This window comes from Pangasianodon hypophthalmus, chromosome 5 (assembly GCF_027358585.1).
Source record: "Pangasianodon hypophthalmus isolate fPanHyp1 chromosome 5, fPanHyp1.pri, whole genome shotgun sequence".
NCBI classification, from domain to species: Eukaryota; Metazoa; Chordata; class Actinopteri; order Siluriformes; family Pangasiidae; genus Pangasianodon; species Pangasianodon hypophthalmus.
In genome coordinates this window covers 30768563-30787920 of record NC_069714.1, presented here as the reverse complement: position 1 = coordinate 30787920, position 19358 = coordinate 30768563, and the positions used below count along the sequence as shown (strand labels likewise).

The 19358-nt window shown below is 40.0% G+C and overlaps 1 protein-coding gene across 3 annotated transcripts in view; it reads left to right on the top strand.

The window, feature by feature from the left end:
* thsd7ba (thrombospondin, type I, domain containing 7Ba) overlaps nt 1-19358 on the top strand; it is a 282645-nt gene that overhangs the window by 174460 nt on the left and 88827 nt on the right. For all 3 annotated transcript variants that reach the window (XM_053234261.1, XM_053234259.1, XM_053234260.1), the window contains exons 9-12: nt 2829-3020; nt 8574-8805; nt 13751-13866; nt 16601-16733. In XM_053234261.1, the coding sequence (XP_053090236.1) occupies nt 2829-3020; nt 8574-8805; nt 13751-13866; nt 16601-16733 (673 nt within the window). The remainder of the gene's footprint in view (nt 1-2828; nt 3021-8573; nt 8806-13750; nt 13867-16600; nt 16734-19358) is intronic.

Below are 19358 nucleotides of genomic sequence, written 5' to 3'. Positions count from 1 at the left end.
GGGTAAAGACTGAATCAAAGACCAAATCCCTTCTTTCTGAAGATATACAGATTTTTTTTATCAATAAATACATAAATATGTGATAAACAACAACATTTAAAAGTCAAAACAAAGTGTACATTATGTAAAATTATGTAATAATAATTTTAAAAAGACCACAGGTGTACACTCTGTTGTAGGGATCTGTAGAGAAACAACACAAGACGTCTTGCTGCAAAAACATCAACCTAATTTTCCATGCTTCATCACTGGAGGAAAGAGCGGAGATAGCGCTTCTCAGTACTCTCAGTGGTTCCTGACTTTCTGGACACACTGTATTTCAACTTAAAAAAAAACTAAACAGTACAAACATCTTTCACTCAGCGGTAATCATGATGCGTACCTCAGAGGGATAAAGATTCCCTCACATGGACAATCAGAGAACCTTTAAGGATTTTAAATTTCTTTCTTTCTCTCTTTCTTTATCCTCTCTGCATTATTTTTGATATCATGTTCCTGTAAGTCTTCTCCTCTTTCTCTCTCAGTTCATTCCTCTCCTTCCTCACCCCTTTTTTTCTTATTATCTCTCCCTCTTTCTCTCTCTGATCTTTAAAACGCAGGAGGCAGCTGTCATTTTTCTGTCACTCTTTACTTCTTTCTCCTCTATCTCTCTTTCACCTCCTATCTTCTGTTCACTCCTGAAGGGTTTTTCTTCTTCTCTGATGTTCTACCTGTTCTTTTGCTCCAGATTGAATAAAGAGAAAGCAGAGTGGAGTAAGCAGAGTGCTGTGTCCCAAATCGTCTGTAGAAGAACCCTTACTGTACACTCTTGTTCCTCAAGGGTTCTTTACTCAGTGAGATGAAATTCCACTCTGGCTTTAGCACATCGCTGACTGACAGACACACTGTGTGATATCAACTGGCTTATGTTCCATATAATCACAGTTCCCTATATTACCAGTAACCTATGTTCCCCAGTACCCTATGTAAGTTCTCAGTACCCTATGTATGTTCCCAGTGCCCTATGTAAGTTCCCAATACCTTATGTAAGTTCTTAGTATCCTATGTATGTTCCCAGTGCCCTATGTAAGTTCCCAGTGACCTACGTAAGTTCCCAGTGACCTACGTAAGTTCTTAGTACCCTATGTAAGTTCCCAGTGACCTACGTAAGTTCTTAGTACCCTATGTATGTTCCCAGTGACCTACGTAAGTTCTTAGTACCCTATGTAAGTTCCCAGTGCCCTATGTATGTTCCCAGTGCCCTATGTAAGTTCCCAGTGACCTACGTAAGTTCTTAGTACCCTATGTAAGTTCCCAGTACCCTATGTAAGTTCCCAGTGCCCTATGTAAGTTCCCAGTGACCTACGTAAGTTCTTAGTACCCTATGTAAGTTCCCAGTGCCCTATGTAAGTTCCCAGTACCCTATGTAAGTTCCCAGTACCCTATGTAAGTTCTTAGTACCCTATGTATGTTCCCAGTACCCTATGTAAGTTCCCAGTACCTTATGTAAGTTCTTAGTACCCTATGTAAGTTCCCAGTACCCTATGTAAGTTCCCAGTACCTTATGTAAGTTCTTAGTACCCTATGTATGTTCCCAGTACCCTATGTAAGTTCCCAATACCTTATGTAAGTTCTTAGTACCCTATGTATGTTCTCAGTACCCTATGTAAGTTCCCAGTACCCTATGTAAGTTCCCAGTACCTTATGTAAGTTCTTAGTACCCTATGTATGTTCCCAGTACCCTATGTAAGTTCCCAGTGACCTACGTAAGTTCCCAGTGACCTACGTAAGTTCTTAGTACCCTATGTAAGTTCCCAGTACCTTATGTAAGTTCCCAGTGCCCTATGTAAGTTCCCAGTGCCCTATGTATGTTCCCAGTACCCTATGTATGTTCCCAGTGTCCTATGTATATTCCCATTGCCCTATATTTACAGTTCTCTATAGTCCCAGTGCCTTATAGTCACTGTACCCTATGTTCCTCTATAGTCCTTGTGCCCAGTAATCCCAGTACCCTATGCTTCCAGTACCATATTTTCCCAATACCTTATGTTCCCAGTATTTTATGTTCTCAGTATTTTATGTTCCCAGTACCCTATAAAACCAATTGCCCTGTGTTCCCAGTGATCTGTGTTATAAATTCCCAACAGTCTCAGTGCAATATAGTTCCAGTATTCTATGTTCCCAGTAGCTTATATTCCCAGTACCTTACGTATCACAGAGCTTTCCTCCTGCCTTCTGCTTGCTCCACAGGCAATCACAGTTTATTGTAAATACATGTTAATTAAGTGATGTACAGGGTCAGGTGTGTGTACTTGAGTATATAATTAATTACAAAATGTGAATTTAAAGTTCAGTTTACTGCAGGCTGTAGCTCATCACACAGACGGTGACTGGGACACGCCTACTGCATGCAGTAAAAATAGAGTTTTAAATCTGGTGTGATTATGATCAGTCACAGCCCAGGACTGACGAGGAAGTGAAATGTAGATGATGTGTTAATAAATAAGGTCTTGATTAAATAAAGACTCTGGCATCAGAACTAGTAGGTAGTGCGGAGGCCATTGGTACAGCTGATATATCACTTCATTAACATACTAATTAGTTTTAATGAAAATGAATAAGCTATGTGTTAAAGTGTGTGATTAAGCAGGCTTTAGTTATTTTTTTTCACATTATTAATTTATTTTCATGTCATTTCTTTTGCAAATTCTTTATTATTAAATACAAGCATTAACATGACAAGTACCAGAATAATATTCAGGTAATTACAGTGTAACTGGTGAAATAACATCACTTTTCTGTGGTGCACTCGGACGTCTGGACCTGACTGTAAAACTTTACTCTTACAGGTGTGGGTGTAGAGGCGGGGCTTTGTGAGGAAACCCCGCCCCCTGTGGAGGTAGCCTGTGAGGTGGCCTGTCCCGGTGACTGTGTGATCAGCTCCTGGTCTGATTGGTCTCCATGTTCTCAGTCCTGTGCTAAGAAGAACACAGAGGGCAGGCAGAGTCGCTCACGCACCATTCTCGCTTTACCTGGGAAAGGTAACACACACACGCACACACACACACACACACACACACACATACACACAGAATCAGAAGTATACAGGAATTATAAATGGTTGTTTCAAAAAGGTAATGCTACATTAACTGCCATTGATTGTTACCATAGAAACCATCTACTTACTCTTCCTGGCTTTACACTGTGAAACTGTCTCTATGATAGCATTAGCTAGCTACCTAGCATATGGACTAAAAGCAGGCTAACAAAGCAGAATAAATGTTTACTCAGCCTTAGTGTTAATGTTCCTATGTTCCCAGATCACTACTCTGCTACAGTAGTGTACTGTATGTTCCCATATTTCTGTGTTCCTAAAACACCATTTCCCTAAAGACCTCTGATCTCAGGATCCTGTTTGCTCTATGTTCCCAGTACTCTATAGTCCCAGTTCCAGATGTTCCCAGTGTTCTATAATCCCAGTACACTATGTTCCCAGTATCATCAGTATCTTCTGTTCCCAGTACCCTATGTTCCCAGTGCTCCACAGTCCAAATGCCCAATACCTCAGTGACCTATATTCCAATTGGCTTATGTTCCAAGTGCCATATAGTCACAGTTCCCTATGTTCCCAATTCCCTATATTACCAGTAACCTATGTTCCCCAGTGCCCTTTGATCCCAATACCCTATGTTCCTAATACCCTATGTTCAAAGTACCCTATGTTCCCAGTACCCTATGTTCCCAGTACCTTATGTTCCCAGTGCCCTATGTTCCCAGTACCTTTTGTTACCAGTACCTTATGTTCCCAGTACCCTATATTACCAGTAACCTATGTTCCCCAGTGCCCTTTGTTCCCAAAACCCTATGTTCCCAGTACCCTATCTTCGCAGTACCCTATGTCACCCAGTGCCCTATGTTCCCAGTACCTTATGTTCCCAATTCCCTATATTACCAGTAACCTATGTTCCCCAGTGCCCTTTGTTCCCAATACCTTATGTTCCTAATACCCTATGTTCCCAGTACCCTATATTCCCAGTACCTTATGTACTGCAGTGCCCTATGTTCCCAGTGCCCTATGTTCCCAGTACCCTATATTCCCAGTAAATTATGTACCGCAGTGCCCTATGTTCCCAGTGCCCTATGTTCCCAGTATCCTATATTCCCAGTACCTTATGTACCGCAGTGCCCTATGTTCCTAATACCCTATGTTCCCAGTACCCTATATTCCCAGTAAATTATGTACCCCAGTGCCCTATGTTCCCAGTGCCCTATGTTCCCAGTATCCTATATTCCCAGTACCTTATGTACCGCAGTGCCCTATGTTCCCAGTGCCCTATGTTCCCAGTACCCTATATTCCCAGTACCTTATGTACCGCAGTGCCCTATGTTCCCAGTGCCCTATGTTCCCAGTACCCTATATTCCCAGTACCTTATGTACCGCAGTGCCCTGTGTTCCCAGTACCTTATGTTCCCAGTACCCTATGTCACCCAGTACCCTATGTCACCCAGTGCCCTGTGTTCCCAGTACCTTATGTTACCAGTACCTTATGTCACCCAGTGCCCTGTGTTACCAGTACCAGTACAGGTGGTATTTAAGATCTACAATCAGCTCATTTCTAAAGACTGATCCAGAATCAGCTCATTTCTAAAGACTGATGATTTTAAGGTTTTGTGTTTGTGATGAGCTTTAGGACACTTCTCCTGGCCTTAGATGAGGGTTTTACTGTATATAATGTTCCTGTTTCCTGATATTAAAGATTCCAGTAATCTAAAAACAAAACAAAACAAAAAAAAAACCAAATTGGATTATTTAAAAAGGATTAAAATAGAAAGTAAATGAAAGTCCAAATAAAGTACATAAAAATTAACTAGCTGTGAGAAAATGAGAAAAAAGGAATATGACATGAATAAATAGATTAATAAATTAATAAAATTCATTGCAGAAAGAAAGGAAGGAAGAAAGAAAGGAAGAAGAACTAAGGATGTTTTAAATTTATAAATTGTGACTTTAAAATGTAAAAGATTAAAAACTCTAAATCATTTGATCTTAAACAATGACATATAGCAGAGCGTTCTTCTTCTTCTTCTTCTTCTTATTATTATTATTATCCATGCTAATTAAAACTGCTCGTGAACGTGAGTGTAAATGACAATGATGTTCTGGCTGCAAAACTGGATGATACACACAGTGTGTTCCCAGTACCCTATATTACCAGGACCCTATATTACCAGTACTCTATGTTCCCAGTACCCGATGTTCCCAGTACCCTATATTACCAGTACCCTATGTTCCCAGTACCCTATGTTCCCAGTACCCTATGTTTCCAGTACCCTATGTTCCCAGTACCCTATATTACCAGTACCCTATGTTCCCAGTACCCTATATTACCAGTACCCTATATTACCAGTACCCTATGTTCCTAGTACCTTATGTTCCCAGTACCCTATGTTCTCAGTACCCTATGTTCCCAGTACCCTATATTACCAGTACCCTATATTACCAGTGCCCTATGTTCCTAGTACCCTATATTACCAGTGCCCTATGTTCCTAGTACCCTATATTACCAGTACCTTATGTTCCCAGTACCCTATATTACCAGTACCCAATATTACCAGTACCCTATGTTCCCAGTACCCTATATTACCAGTACCTTATGTTCCCAGTACCCTATATTACCAGTACCCTATATTACCAGTACCCTATGTTCCTAGTACCCTATATTACCAGTACCTTATGTTCCCAGTACCCTATATTACCAGTACCCTATATTACCAGTACCCTATGTTCCCAGTACCCTATATTACCAGTACCTTATGTTCCCAGTACCCTATATTACCAGTGCCCTATGTTCCTAGTACCCTATATTACCAGTACCTTATGTTCCCAGTACCCTATATTACCAGTACCCTATATTACCAGTACCCTATGTTCCCAGTGCCCTATATTACCAGTGCCCTATATTACCAGTACTCTATGTTCCCAGTACCCTATATTACCAGGACCCTATATTACCAGTACTCTATGTTCCCAGTACCCTATATTACCAGGACCCTATATTACCAGTACTCTATGTTCCCAGTACCCTATATTACCAGTACCCTATGTTCCTAGTACCCTATATTACCAGTACCCTATATTACCAGTACCCTATGTTCCCAGTACCTTATGTTCCCAGTACCCTATATTACCAGTACTCTATGTTCCCAGTACCCTATATTACCAGTACCCTATGTTACCAGTACCTTATGTTCCCAGTACCCTATATTACCAGTACCCTATGTTACCAGTACCTTATGTTCCCAGTACCCTATATTTCCAGTACCCTATATTACCAGTACCTTATGTTCCCAGTACTCTATGTTCCCAGTACCCTATATTACCAGTACCCTATGTTCCTACTTCCATATGTTCCCAGTGCCTTATAGTCCTATTGCCACAGTTAAAATAGCAACTGTATAATTAATCATAAAGCATATCTTAGTCTGCAGTTCACACAATGAATATTCACACACACACACACACACACACACACACACATACACACACACACACACATCTCTCCTGCTGATCCCTCAGTGCTGAGATATGGAAATTTGTCCCCTCCACACACACACGCACACACGCACGCACACACACACACACCACAGTCCGCTGAGTCTTATTAGTCAGACAATCCCTTATTAATATTCGGCCGATCTGTGCCGGATTCATTATGGCGTGTTCTGGGCCACTTAACGCACCGTGTGCTGAAACTGAATGTCAATACAGCGTCCTTGACTCCAAGGGCACATGGCATTTGGAATCACTTTTAATTACAGAAAAAGGACAGAAATAAATCAAGGCACTAATCCCGTGCTGCACATCGCCGGGTTCTGCAGCTGCTGTGATAGAATTATCCCTGAACAAAGTGTACTCATGCCCGTTTCATCAGCCGTATCATGTTTCTGTCCTCGTCACTGATACAAATACGTCCTCATTCTTCAAGAGTGGAGCTTACGTTAAATTCCATCAGTGTAGCACAAAAATAAAGGTTTTCAACACTATGCTAACATTAGCAGGCTAAGTACTTAGCTTAGCTAACATTGACATTAACATTAATATCTCTCCAGCATTATGTATCTGATATTAGATAATTAACAAAGCTCTTTCACAAGCTAGCTGATAAAGCATTATGCAATTAGAAAGTATTTCATGCTAAGAACTACATCAAGATGAAGATGTGATGTCATGTCATCAAGTTTGTGATTGGCTCTGTTAAGCTCCGCCCACGGACACCTGTAACCTGGCAAAATTAGCACATGAAGGTCAAACCAGTCAGATGCACTTGTCTATAGTCAAAAATTCAGAAACACAAGTGCTTACACTGGTAGAAGTGTTTTTTTTAAAGGTTAATGGTTCTTAAGAGTGTAGGAACAAAACCAGAACTCAAGGAACTAAAAGGAACCAGAACTGTTTATCAATACCAAGGATGCATTTTTAGAAACATATGGTCTTGTTAAATTATCTATTTATTTATTAAAGTTTTATTCTAAGACCATTTATGTTCTTTGGTAAATTCCTGTAGAACCCTCAACTGAGGGTCTCTCTAACAGAGATAGCTCCAGTGGAACCTTATTTGGAAGCAAAGAACCCTTAAAGTGCTCCTGAAATGGCTTGACCGCCATGATTTCATTCCAACAGGATGTCCACTGGCCTCTTTGTGTTCAAAAAACCATGAAATGAAGAACTCTAAAACAACAATGTTGATATCATGGATACTTTGACTATCTTAAGAACCTTTAAAGAACCACTAAGTGAGTATACATGAGAATAGAGAACACTCCTGCTGAACACTTTGGCAGCATCATCAGAAGCTAAAATTATCATAATGTGTTATTGCTAGCTAGCTAACTTAGCTAACTGGTACTAACATTGCTAACTAGTAATTGTAGCTTGCAGTGCCTTGCAAAAGTATTTGCCCCTTCTACTTTTCCTCATTTTGTGATGTTACTATCTGAAACTGAAATGGACTTAATTGGGATTTTATGTCTTATGTCAATATATGTAAATACTTGTTCCTGGAAGAACTGAGAGTTTGTTAGAGAACATACCTAAACAAACAGCATTAGGAAGACCAAGAAGCTATCGGAACAAGTCCAGGAAAAGTCCTGGAAAAGTGTCAGTCAGTGTTTGGAACATTCATCAGAGCGACATTAATTCAATTACTGAAAAATGGAAAGAATACAGCACAACTGTGACTCTGCCTAGAGGAGACCATCCACCAACGTCAGTAACTGGGTAAATAGGTCAGAGATTAGTCAGAGAAACAACCAAGAGGCCAAGTGGAACACTCTATATGATGCTACCACCACCATGTTTCACCATGTGATGATTCATGAATTAAAATCCTAATTAAGCCCATTTTATTTCCAGGTTGTAACACTACAAAATGTGCACTGTAAAGCCTCCAGTTTAGCATTGTGCCACGCAGCAATGCTTCTTTTTTGGCATCATGGTGAAGTGTTCCTTTAAGCAAAATTTAAGTTATGTCAGTTATGTCACACATGCATGCAAATGTCTATCTATGTACGATAAAATCATTTTTCTCTCTCAGGTGGTAAATCGTGTCCTCCTGCCCCGTCTCTGGAGGAGTGGAGATCCTGTAACGATAATCCGTGTGTGGTGTTTTATTGGGAAGAGTCTCCATGGGGTCCATGTGTCCCTGATCCTTCCGTCTCTCTGAACAGAAGCGATGTTGGCAATGACATGTTGAGCTGCTCAGCAGGACTTCAGACACGCAAAGTCACCTGCATGAAGATCAATGGAGGAGCTGTTACTGCAAAACGGTACCCATGTCCTCTATCATCACCACGGGGTGCATTTAACCCTCCTGTCCTCCATCCTCACAGAGTATGTGTGTTTCACTGCAATACAACTGTTATGTTTATTATATCATTACTCAGTCTGAGAGAATCAAACACCATGAAACCCCTTCTCATGCTCGGGGACGATTAAATGAGAGAAATGCGACGCCACTAATGCCACGTTTTTGGTTCATATGTTGTGCGGTTAATATACAGTCAGGTCCAGAAGTATTTGTACAATGACAGAGTTTTTGTGATTTTGCCTTTATACACCACCACAATGGATTTGAAATAAAACAATCAAGATGTGATCAAAGTGTAGACTTTCAGCTTTATTTTAAGAGGTTCCACAAAAATATGACATTTACCATTTAGGAATTACAGCCATTTTAAGCAAAGTACCTCCATTTTCAGGGGCTCAAAGGTATTTGGACAATTGACTGACAAGAAGTTAATTGACCAGGTGCGGTCCATTCCCTCAAATGGACAAATGAAGCAGATAAAAGGTCTGGAGTTGATATCAGGTATTGAGTTGGCATTTGGCAGCTGTTCGACTGGAGCTACCAATATGAAGTCCAAGGAGATCTCAATGCAAGTGAAGGAGGCCATCATTAGGCTGAAAAAACAAAAGAGACCTATCAGAGAGATTGAAAAAACTTTAGGAGTGGCCAAATCAACAATTTGGTATATTCTTGAAGAGATGGAAAGCACTGGTGAGCTCAACAACACCAAAAGGCCTGGAAGACCACAGAAGACACCTAAAGTGGATGATCGCAGAATCCTTTCCTTGGTGAAGAAAAACCCCTTCACAACATCAACAGAAGTCAAGAATACTCTGGAGAAGGTAGGAGTATCATTGTCAAAATCTACAATCCATAGACGCCTTCATGAATGTAAATACAGAGGGTTTACAACAAGGTGCAAACTGCTGGTAAAACATGGTGGAGGCAGCATTATGGCATGGGCATGTATGGCTGCCAATGGAACGGGCTCACTGGTGTTTATTGATGATGTGACTGCTGACAGAAGTAGCAAGATGAATTCTGAGGTGTATAGGGCTATACTCTCTGCTCACATTCAGCCAAATGCTACAAAACTGATAGGACGCTGCTTCACAGTGCAGGTGGATAATGACCCTAAACATACTGCGAAAGCAACTCAAGACTTTTTGAAGGCAAAGAAATGGAATATTCTTCAATGGCCAAGTCAGTGGCCTGATCTCAACCCAATAGAGCTGCTTTTCACTTACTGAAGACAAGACTGAAGGCAGAAAGACCCACAAACAGGCAGCAACTGAAGGTGGCTGCAGTGAAGGCCTGGCAAAGCTTCTCCAGGGAGGAAACTCAGTGGAAACTTGGTGATATCCATGGACTCCAGACTTCAGGCAGTCATTGACTGCAAAGGACTTTCATCCAAGTATTAAAATTATGGTTATATTTACAATTATGTCACTTTGTCCAAATAGCCCCTTAAAATGGAGGTACTTTTAAAATGGCTGTAATTCCTAAATGGTAAATGCCATATTTTGTGGAACCTCTTAAAATAAAGCTGAAAGTCTACACTGTTTTATTTCAAATCCATCGTGGTGGTGTATAAAGGCACAAAAACTCTGTCATTGTCCAAATACTTCCGGACCTAACTGTATATCTGATAGACAAAGTAGAGACCAGCTCAGTGCAAATATAGAAGGTGCATGTAGTAATTAGTCAAGTTCAGAATGAGGTGTAAGGGCAAGTTACAATGGTAGTGCAAATGACACAAGATTTAAGATCTATTTAAGATCTAGAATCAGCTCATTTAAAGACTGATCCAGAATCAGCTCATTTCTAAAGACTGATCCAGAATCAGCTCATTTAAAGACTGATCCAGAATCAGCTCATTTAAAGACTGATGATTTTAAGGTTTTGTGTTTGTGAAGAGCTTTAGGACACGTCTCCTGGCCTTAGATGAGGGTTTTACTGTATATAATGTTCCTGTTTCCTGATATTAAAGATTCCTGTAATCTAAAAACAAAACAAAACAAAACAAACAAAAAAAAAACCCAAATAGGATTATTTAAAAAGGATTAAAATAGAAAGTAAATGAAAATCCAAATAAAGTACATAAACATTAACTAGCTGTGAGAAAATGAGAAAAAAGGAATAAAATGCATTGCAGAAAGAAAGGAAGGAAGAAAGAAAGGAAGAAAGAAAGGAAGAAGAACTAAAGATGTGTTAAATTTATAAATTGACTTTAAAATGTAAAAGATTAAAAACTCTAAATCATTTGATCTTAAACAATGACATATAGCAGAGCGTTCTTCTTCTTCTTCCTCTTCTTCTTCTTCTTCTTCTTCTTATTATTATTATCCATGCTAATTAAAACTGCTCATGAATGTGTGTGTAAATGAGAATGATGTTCTGACTGCACAGCTGGATGTAAAATAAAACGTCTCATCCTGTCACGTCCCTGTCCTCCATATTGGACTGGGTGCTTTGTGTAAAATGAAATCCTCCTGAATTATGGAGATAATATATTGTGTCACGCGTCGGGGAATTAGACTCATAAATAATGCAGCAGTTTGATCCGTTTCTAATCCGCTCCTGCTTTAATATATTACTGACGCACTCATGAGGTGGCTTTATGAGCAGGTGTAATTCAGCCGGAGACGTTTTCACTCTTCTCACCACTCCGTGCATCGCCGCACTCACACAGGGGCGGAGCCTTCACTTCCTCTGGGTTCTCTGGGGTTCTTTAGGGTGTTTCATGGAACTGGGATCATCATATTTTGATGGATTGAGATGATTAGGATGGATATGATCTCAGAATTCCTAAAAAATCCCTTCCATTAGCAAACTTAAATTTAGCAGGTGTACTTTCTTGCTTTCTTTCTTTTTCTTTCTTTCCTTATTTACTTATTTACTCATTACTTTTTATGTGGTCCAATTATACAGTACCTTTCTTGTGCCAAAAGTCTATTTATTTTATTTATATTATTGTATTATTTATTATTTTATTGTTATTATTATATTGTATAGTATTATATTTTTCTTTACAACTTTTACAAAATGCAATAATAGCGATAAAATGAATCGACTTAATTACTGATTCAGCTCAGTTACATAAAGTGAACAATGCATGGTGTGTGTGTGTGTGTGTGTGTGTGTGTGTGTGTGCTATAGGATGTGAGCTGAAACATATATATATATATATATATATATATATATATATATATATATATATATATATATATATATATATATATTTGTAAATGCTTACATATATCATTTTTTATATATTTAGATAATTATTTACCAGATAGCCCTCAGTGTTTTATTCCTCTTAGACCACAACAATTTTGAACTGTACATCACACTTTTTATCTGTTGTAGTTAAATTTAATGTTACGGAAAGTCAGAAAACTTAAAAACATTAACTGTTGCAAAGTGCTGACACTGGAGACTCCTTCCATAAATGTTAAATAAACATGTTTACAGAGCAACAATTATTTTTTTTTTTTTAATCTGTTGATGTGGAAGCGTCGGCTGTACAAGTCCCTGTGAATGAGCTGTTCCTATAGAAATGATAAGGAACTGTAAGGAATTCAGAAATCTCTACTGCCCCCTGCAGGTGTGGAGTTATTCATTATTTATTTATTTATTTATTATTTCCATTCGCACAGGTGTAGAAAATCCTTTCTGGATGTGTGTTTGACAGGAGTTGATGTTCAGTCAGCCTTGCGTGGCGCTAGTTCCTTATGAGAAAGCGGATTTAGAAGTTCTTGTCAGCCTCGCTAACTTTTTAAACAATGCTGTAAATGTGAGAAAGTGATGAAGTTTGGCGGTGTTTAGAGTCGAAGCTGCAAATTTGCAGGAAAAAAACCTGTCAGTTTGGCAGTGATGAGCTTCTGCTGGAACAGTACACACATTCTGTGTGTGTGTGTGTGTGTGTGTGTGTGTGTGTTTATATATAAGTGTGAAATGATCCATGAAGGCCTCGTGGCTCCTCAGAGACTCCCTGCACAGCTTAATAAAGCCTCTGGCAATTTCTCTCCTGCTGTATCACTTCCGTCTCCCCAAGGACAAACATACACACACATGCACACACACACACGCGCACACACACACACACACACATGCACACACACATGCACACACACGCACACACGCAAATCAGAGTGTTTGTGTGTCGCTGACATGCAGCAGCTGCGGGCGTGAGCGTCAGGATCTCAGCATAGCAGCTGACTGCAGCGCTTCACATCAGCTTCTGTCAAAACTCGTTCTCCTCCTCACCTCACTCGCTTTCTTCCCTCGTTCCTGAGGGAGAGGTGCAGTGTTTCATCTCCACGTTCTTCAGGATGTAGATCAGAGATTGAGAGGCTGAGCTGTGCATCTTTACTCTCTCTGTTTATAAGGAGGAAGAAACATCTTACTGACTTTCATCCTTCTATCCATCCATCCATCCATCTGTCTAGCCATTCTCAATAATGCTGCATTTAGCATTCTATCTATCTATCTATCTATCTATCTATCTATCTATCTCTTTCTTTGTCTCTCTCTGTCCCTTTCTCTCTATCACTCTTTCTCTCACTGTCTTTCTGTTTTTCTCTCTCTCTGTCTGTCACTCTCTGTCTCTTTCTTTGCCTGTCTATCTCTCTCGCACTCTCTTTGAGAGACCTCTCTGTCATTCCCCCCCCCTCTCTCTCTCTCTCTCTCTGTCTTCATCCATCTCGCTGTCTCTCTCTGTCTTTCTGTCGCTGTCTCTCAATTCTCAAAGTATGATAAAAAAGTGAAACAATAATTATTTAAAGATTCTTATGTCTAACAAATGATTAACATTTCCCTTCTATCTTTCTGTCTCTCTCTCTCTCTCTCTCTCTCTCTCTGTGTGTGTGTGTGTGTGTGTGTGTGTGTGTGTGTGTGTGTGTGTGTGTGTGCATGTTTTGCAGGTGTCCTGACTCAGCGAGACCGAACTCGGTGCAGTCGTGTGTGTTACCGTGTAAGAGAGACTGTGTGGTGACTCTGTTCAGTGAATGGACAGCCTGCCCTAACACCTGCCTACCTGGTACACATAGCCACACACACACACACACACACACACACACACACACACACACACACTACATATTCCTCACTAATATAAATTCACTACAGTGCATTTTGGCAGAGCAGTGATTTATAATTCCTGGCTGCCTGACTCAGGTTAACTTATAAAATCTTTTTAGTAAAGTCTGTCCATTCGGCGGCCATCTTAGCCACGCCCCCATGCACGTATTTTCATGCATATAAGACCAAGGGCCTCATTTATCAAACGTGTGTACTCATAGTTTTGTGCGTAAATCGTGCGTACGCATGTTTCTATGCACTGAATGGGATTTATTAAGTTTTGCTTATGCGTGAGGAGGTGTGTATATCTCTGCACACTCCTGACCATGCGTATGCAGGAGCCCCTAGTGGTAGAAAAGTGTAATAGCAGGTAAACTGACTATGCGGAGCATCTGTATCACGTATTGTCTATCATATCAGCATGATGGAGAGAGTAATTACTGATTTCGGTGCTGGATGCAGACACGGATGCAGACGGAATGTAAAGTAAACTCGTATAAAAGGAGCTTTTAAAGATGGACTGGGATTATGCCTTGTTTGAAGATGTGGCTCATGCAGCTTTGCGGAGGGAGGAACGTGTTTTTATCACCACTGGAAACTCTATGCTGAGAGAGAGGAGTGGATCATCACTCATCACTTCGTTTGTCCAGTGCACTTTTAGTTGATCTCTTTTCTAGGGCTTCTAGCTACGAGTACATTTCAGTGAAAAATTGGAGAAGGTACTGGCATTTCCCAACCAGCTACAAGTTAAATAATGACACGTCTTACCTTCATTCATTTCGCTCACACTACAATACATTACATTCCCAAAACCAGCAGCGGAAAGGAGCAAAAATGAGGAATGTTCATGCCATCGCTGAGTTTCTAAATGTAACTGCGGAAATAGAATGCACACACATACTCCTAAAATATAGATATATTTTAAAATCATATTTATTTAGCCATTTATTATATAAACTACTCTTAAAAGTGCAAAATAAACAATTTTTGTTTTGCTCTACAGTATCATTATTTCATTGTTCATTTTCTGAGACTTTATGGCATGTGGTCTGAAACAAGCAGGGAAGGTGTTTACCATATATGGAAATTTGAGGGCGTTGCATTATGCAAATGAGTGTAGCCCTGCACAAGCACGTGAATTTAGATTGTGTGGGATTTGTCAATGGCCACTGCGTACAGCATGTGTGATTATGCACAAATGTAGAGCTGGTTTTATGCACGCGTTGATAAACGAGATCCCCGGCTATCTACTGGAATGTGGAGAGACACACAAATCCAGAACGAATCGTCACGATCATGTTTTTCACACGAACGTGAAATGGATGTTAAAATATGACTGATTTAATTCCTGTCTCGTCCAGCTTGATCCTATTTCATCACAACAGTCATGTGTAAAAACCTCTTTCCTGAAGCTACAGCTTTACTTCTGACTGTTACAAAGCGCTCACACTGGAGACTCCTTCCATAAATGTTACATAAACATCTCCTTACAGAAAACTTCACCACATCAATGATGGAAAATTAATCAAGACCTTCTGTCCAATCAGAATCCAGAATTCAACAAAACTACATGTAAATCTGGACCTCCATCTTGTTTCCGCTCTCACTGTGCTGTTCCATGAGTATTGTTAATATTCAGATAAAATACTTGATATATCTGGAATTAAACTTTAGATAAATGTTACAGTTTTATTGCTGTGGAATTGAAATAAATGGCCTGAGGTGATGAGATAGAGCACTGCTAAGAAGTGAACATTACATGAGCGTTAACGCGGTAAAATCCATAAACGGTCTGATTCAAGGCTGCTTGAAGAAAGTTGAGAAGTTAAATGGATTTTTAATGGGACGTGAACCGAACAGAGAAGCGTCTGGGAATCGGACTGCAGCTGTAATTGTTTCAAAAGAGCAGACGTCGTGTCTGTAAATAGCATCACTGCTCGAGTCCGCCGGTTCCCTGGATGGCATGATCACACTCCTAATTGCACTGTTTACATTCTTTTGTAATTAGAACAGTGTAATGAGGCTCACCGTTACTGCCAAATGAGGCCATTATCATGGTTTAGGATGAGAAACTCAGAATCTGACACAGCACACAGGGAAAAAGTTGCATTTTTTGGAGGGGTGATAGATGTATTTATTTATTTAATTTTTGCATCAGACAGCAATGCTCTCTGGCTCTTCACTCGTGTTGACTCGATGCTTCATCTTGCAAACCTTTGATTAATAAAGCAATGAGTAACGTAGCTCAATGAAGCCATTATGTCTGTTTAGGATGCAGGAAAAAATATTTAAAAAAACAAGTTTCACCGTTTACTACTGCTGTTTCTCACAGTAAAAGAACTCTTAAAGAACTTTTTTTTCTCTAAAAGTGTGTGCATTAACTGGGTAAGTGTGCAGAACACACTCCAAATGATTGCTCATTATTTTCTTCTCAATACCTGGAACTTGTCACACATTTAACATTGTCTTGTTTGCTGCAGTCTTGGAAAAAAGGGTGTTCTTTAAGACCTCATTGGATAATTAATGAATTTTTCTGTTGTCCCTTCAAAGACGGTTGCAAGTAGAACCCTTTTAGAAAGCTAAGAACCCATCCAAAGATCCCTTGAGGAACCCATTTTTTCTAGGAGTGTAGATGATTAACACATGCTGTTTCCTACCTATGTCTAATTTGGTCACCATGTTTATTTTTCTAGCTAACATGACCACGCCCACCCAGTCACGCTACAGGATGGTGGTCCAGCGAGCAGCCAACGGAGGTCAGGAGTGTCCTGATACAATGTTTGAGGAGAGGGAGTGTGAACCACTTCCTGTGTGTCCCACCTACAGGTCAGGTTTCAACACTTCTGCAGTGTCACACACTACAGTGCACGCTACATGGTTCTACTTTCTTTCATACTTTTGTGGTTTCCTTCAGGCCCAGTAAAGTATTCCCATTTACTTGTTTCATTGTAGAAAAGTCATTACCTTGTAGCCATGACCCTATGGGGCAGCCTGAAAAAAAAAGTCCCTGCTACGTCTGGTTCATCCTCTGGCCCACGTTTGTCAACCTGAGAGACCCAGGTGGCCTGACTCAATCACAGAGCCACAGTTATACATGAGCTTCTGCTTTAGCCTGGATTTTCATGAGCTAAACACATTTTTGAGGCCAAACAATGGATCGCCGCCAAACTGGTGGTAACTACATTCACTCAATAAGTGCTGGTTTGATAACAGCCAAAGATAAGACCAGAAAAAAAACCACTCTGCGTAGCATCAGTTACAGTCCAGCTTCATTCCAGGCTCCATCAGCTCCCACATCAGCTTCCCCTCACCCCTGAGGAGTGTGCATCACCTACATTACACGTTTTTTATTCAGCGTAGACAACTTAGCAAGTTTGTTGCTAGATTTTTTAGACCCCTTTAGTGACTTTATTTAAAAAAGTTCCCAGTGACAAATCTAGTGACTTAGCAGACATTAGCAGACATTGATACGACTTTCCAGCTCATATAACAGCTGAGTCCAGAGATCAGATTCGCTCGACTCACCACCAGTGTGTACATCCTGACTGAACACCATTGTTCCCACTGACCAATCACTGACCACCATTGTTCCCAGTGACTAATCACTGACCACCATTGTTCCCAGTGACCAATCACTGACCACCATTGTTTCCAGAGACCAATCACTGACCACAATTGCTCCTAACAACCAATCACTGAGCACCATTGCTCCCACTGACCAATCACTGACCACCACTGCTCCCATTGACCAATCACTGACCTCCATTGCTCCCAATTGTTTGTCCACTTTTTTTGTTCTTGGTTTTAAACTCTCTTCTTGGTGAAATTTACAGTAATAAATGCTTGTTATTCCATCTGAGTTTTCAGAAAGTTCCTTATGTAAATGTTTTGAAATCCAAATGATCATGAAAAAGAATATTCAAATTAGTCTTTGACATTATCTAGAGGCTTCGTGTGGCTATTTGAGGATGCATTAGCTACTTTCTTTAGAAAGCAGTTGGCAACAGCGTTTGTTTTGTTGTTGTGCACGCTTAATGAAAAGTTAATTGAGGGTGCTTCGGATGTTTACCAGTTCAAGGAATTCATTACGTGTCCATGTTTTAATTCCGTCTTAAATGACGTGTCAGATTGTTTGCCATCAGTGCCATCAGTCTTTAGCTGCATAGCAACAATCATGTTCCAGTTTCATTACAGCCTTCAACACTTCCCTGTCCACTTCCTCTCGCTGCCGAGAACCATCACCTGTATTACACACCGTGCGCAGCACATGCTCGCTAATTAGCTAACAAAGTTTTCTCAGCTGTCTGCAACAGATGGATGTGTTGAAGTAATAAAACCTAGGCACTACAGAGAGACATGATGATCATCCGTGTATGGAAATTGCATCTATAAAATATCTTCCCTTAAACCATAGTAATTAAAAAAAAGTCAATATTCAACAGAAAAAAAAACATGTTTATTTCACTGCTCTTGTTTTTATCCACTCGTCTCGTCGCCCATCACATTATCCGAAACTAGGCAACTCTGAAGAAGGTTTTAAGCTCCATCCACTTCACAGTCATGTCATGTGATATATCTGGAAAGCTTGTTTCTTGTGTAACGATGTCATATACATGTACGTCAATTTCTTTTTCAACTCCATTAACCACACTAGCTAGAGCGGGAATGCATGAAACCATGAAGATGGCTTTGATATGAACAGTTTTGCTCTGATGGCTCTGGACTGCATTTGCTTTGATAGCTTTAGGGCTGCAATTCCCACGAACAGTTTTGCTCTCAAGTCTCCATCATTGAACAGTTGATAACTTCAATAAAAGAGACTTCATGTGAAAACTGTAATGAACTTTCCTGGTTACACAATTGCACTATTTGACCACATAGCGCACAGTTATAGAAGGGATTTATTTATAATCGCAGTATCCGGTGTCACTCAGATGAGGATGGGTTCCCTTTTTGAGCCTGGTTCCTCTCAAGGTTTCTTCCTCATGGAGTTTTTCCTCACCACCATCACCTCTGGGTTGCTCATTAGGGATAAATTTATACCGTTACAATTTATATCCTGAATTTATTTATTTCTGTAAAGCTGCTTTGTGACAATGTCTGTTCATCATAGATCAAATTGAGCTGAATTGAATTGAGTGAAATCACTTCTATGTTTAAACTTTCTTCTCAAAATAATTTCTTCATCAGTTTCTAGATGACTTGCATTTTTGCAGTCCAGGAAATGAATGCTAATCACCTTAGCCCTGCTGAGCTTTACTGTTCCAGCCTTTGAACTCGGTCACAGCTGTAATTACACACACAGACTGTTTACAGCATATGATCTGTGCGCATGTTTGACTTTGTGTGAATATTTATGCATTTGCACATCGTGTCAACACTTCGACTGTTCTCATTTGCATGTTAAATGGAAAAGTATTAGCCATTTTAGCTTTGGCAACAGTTGAGGTG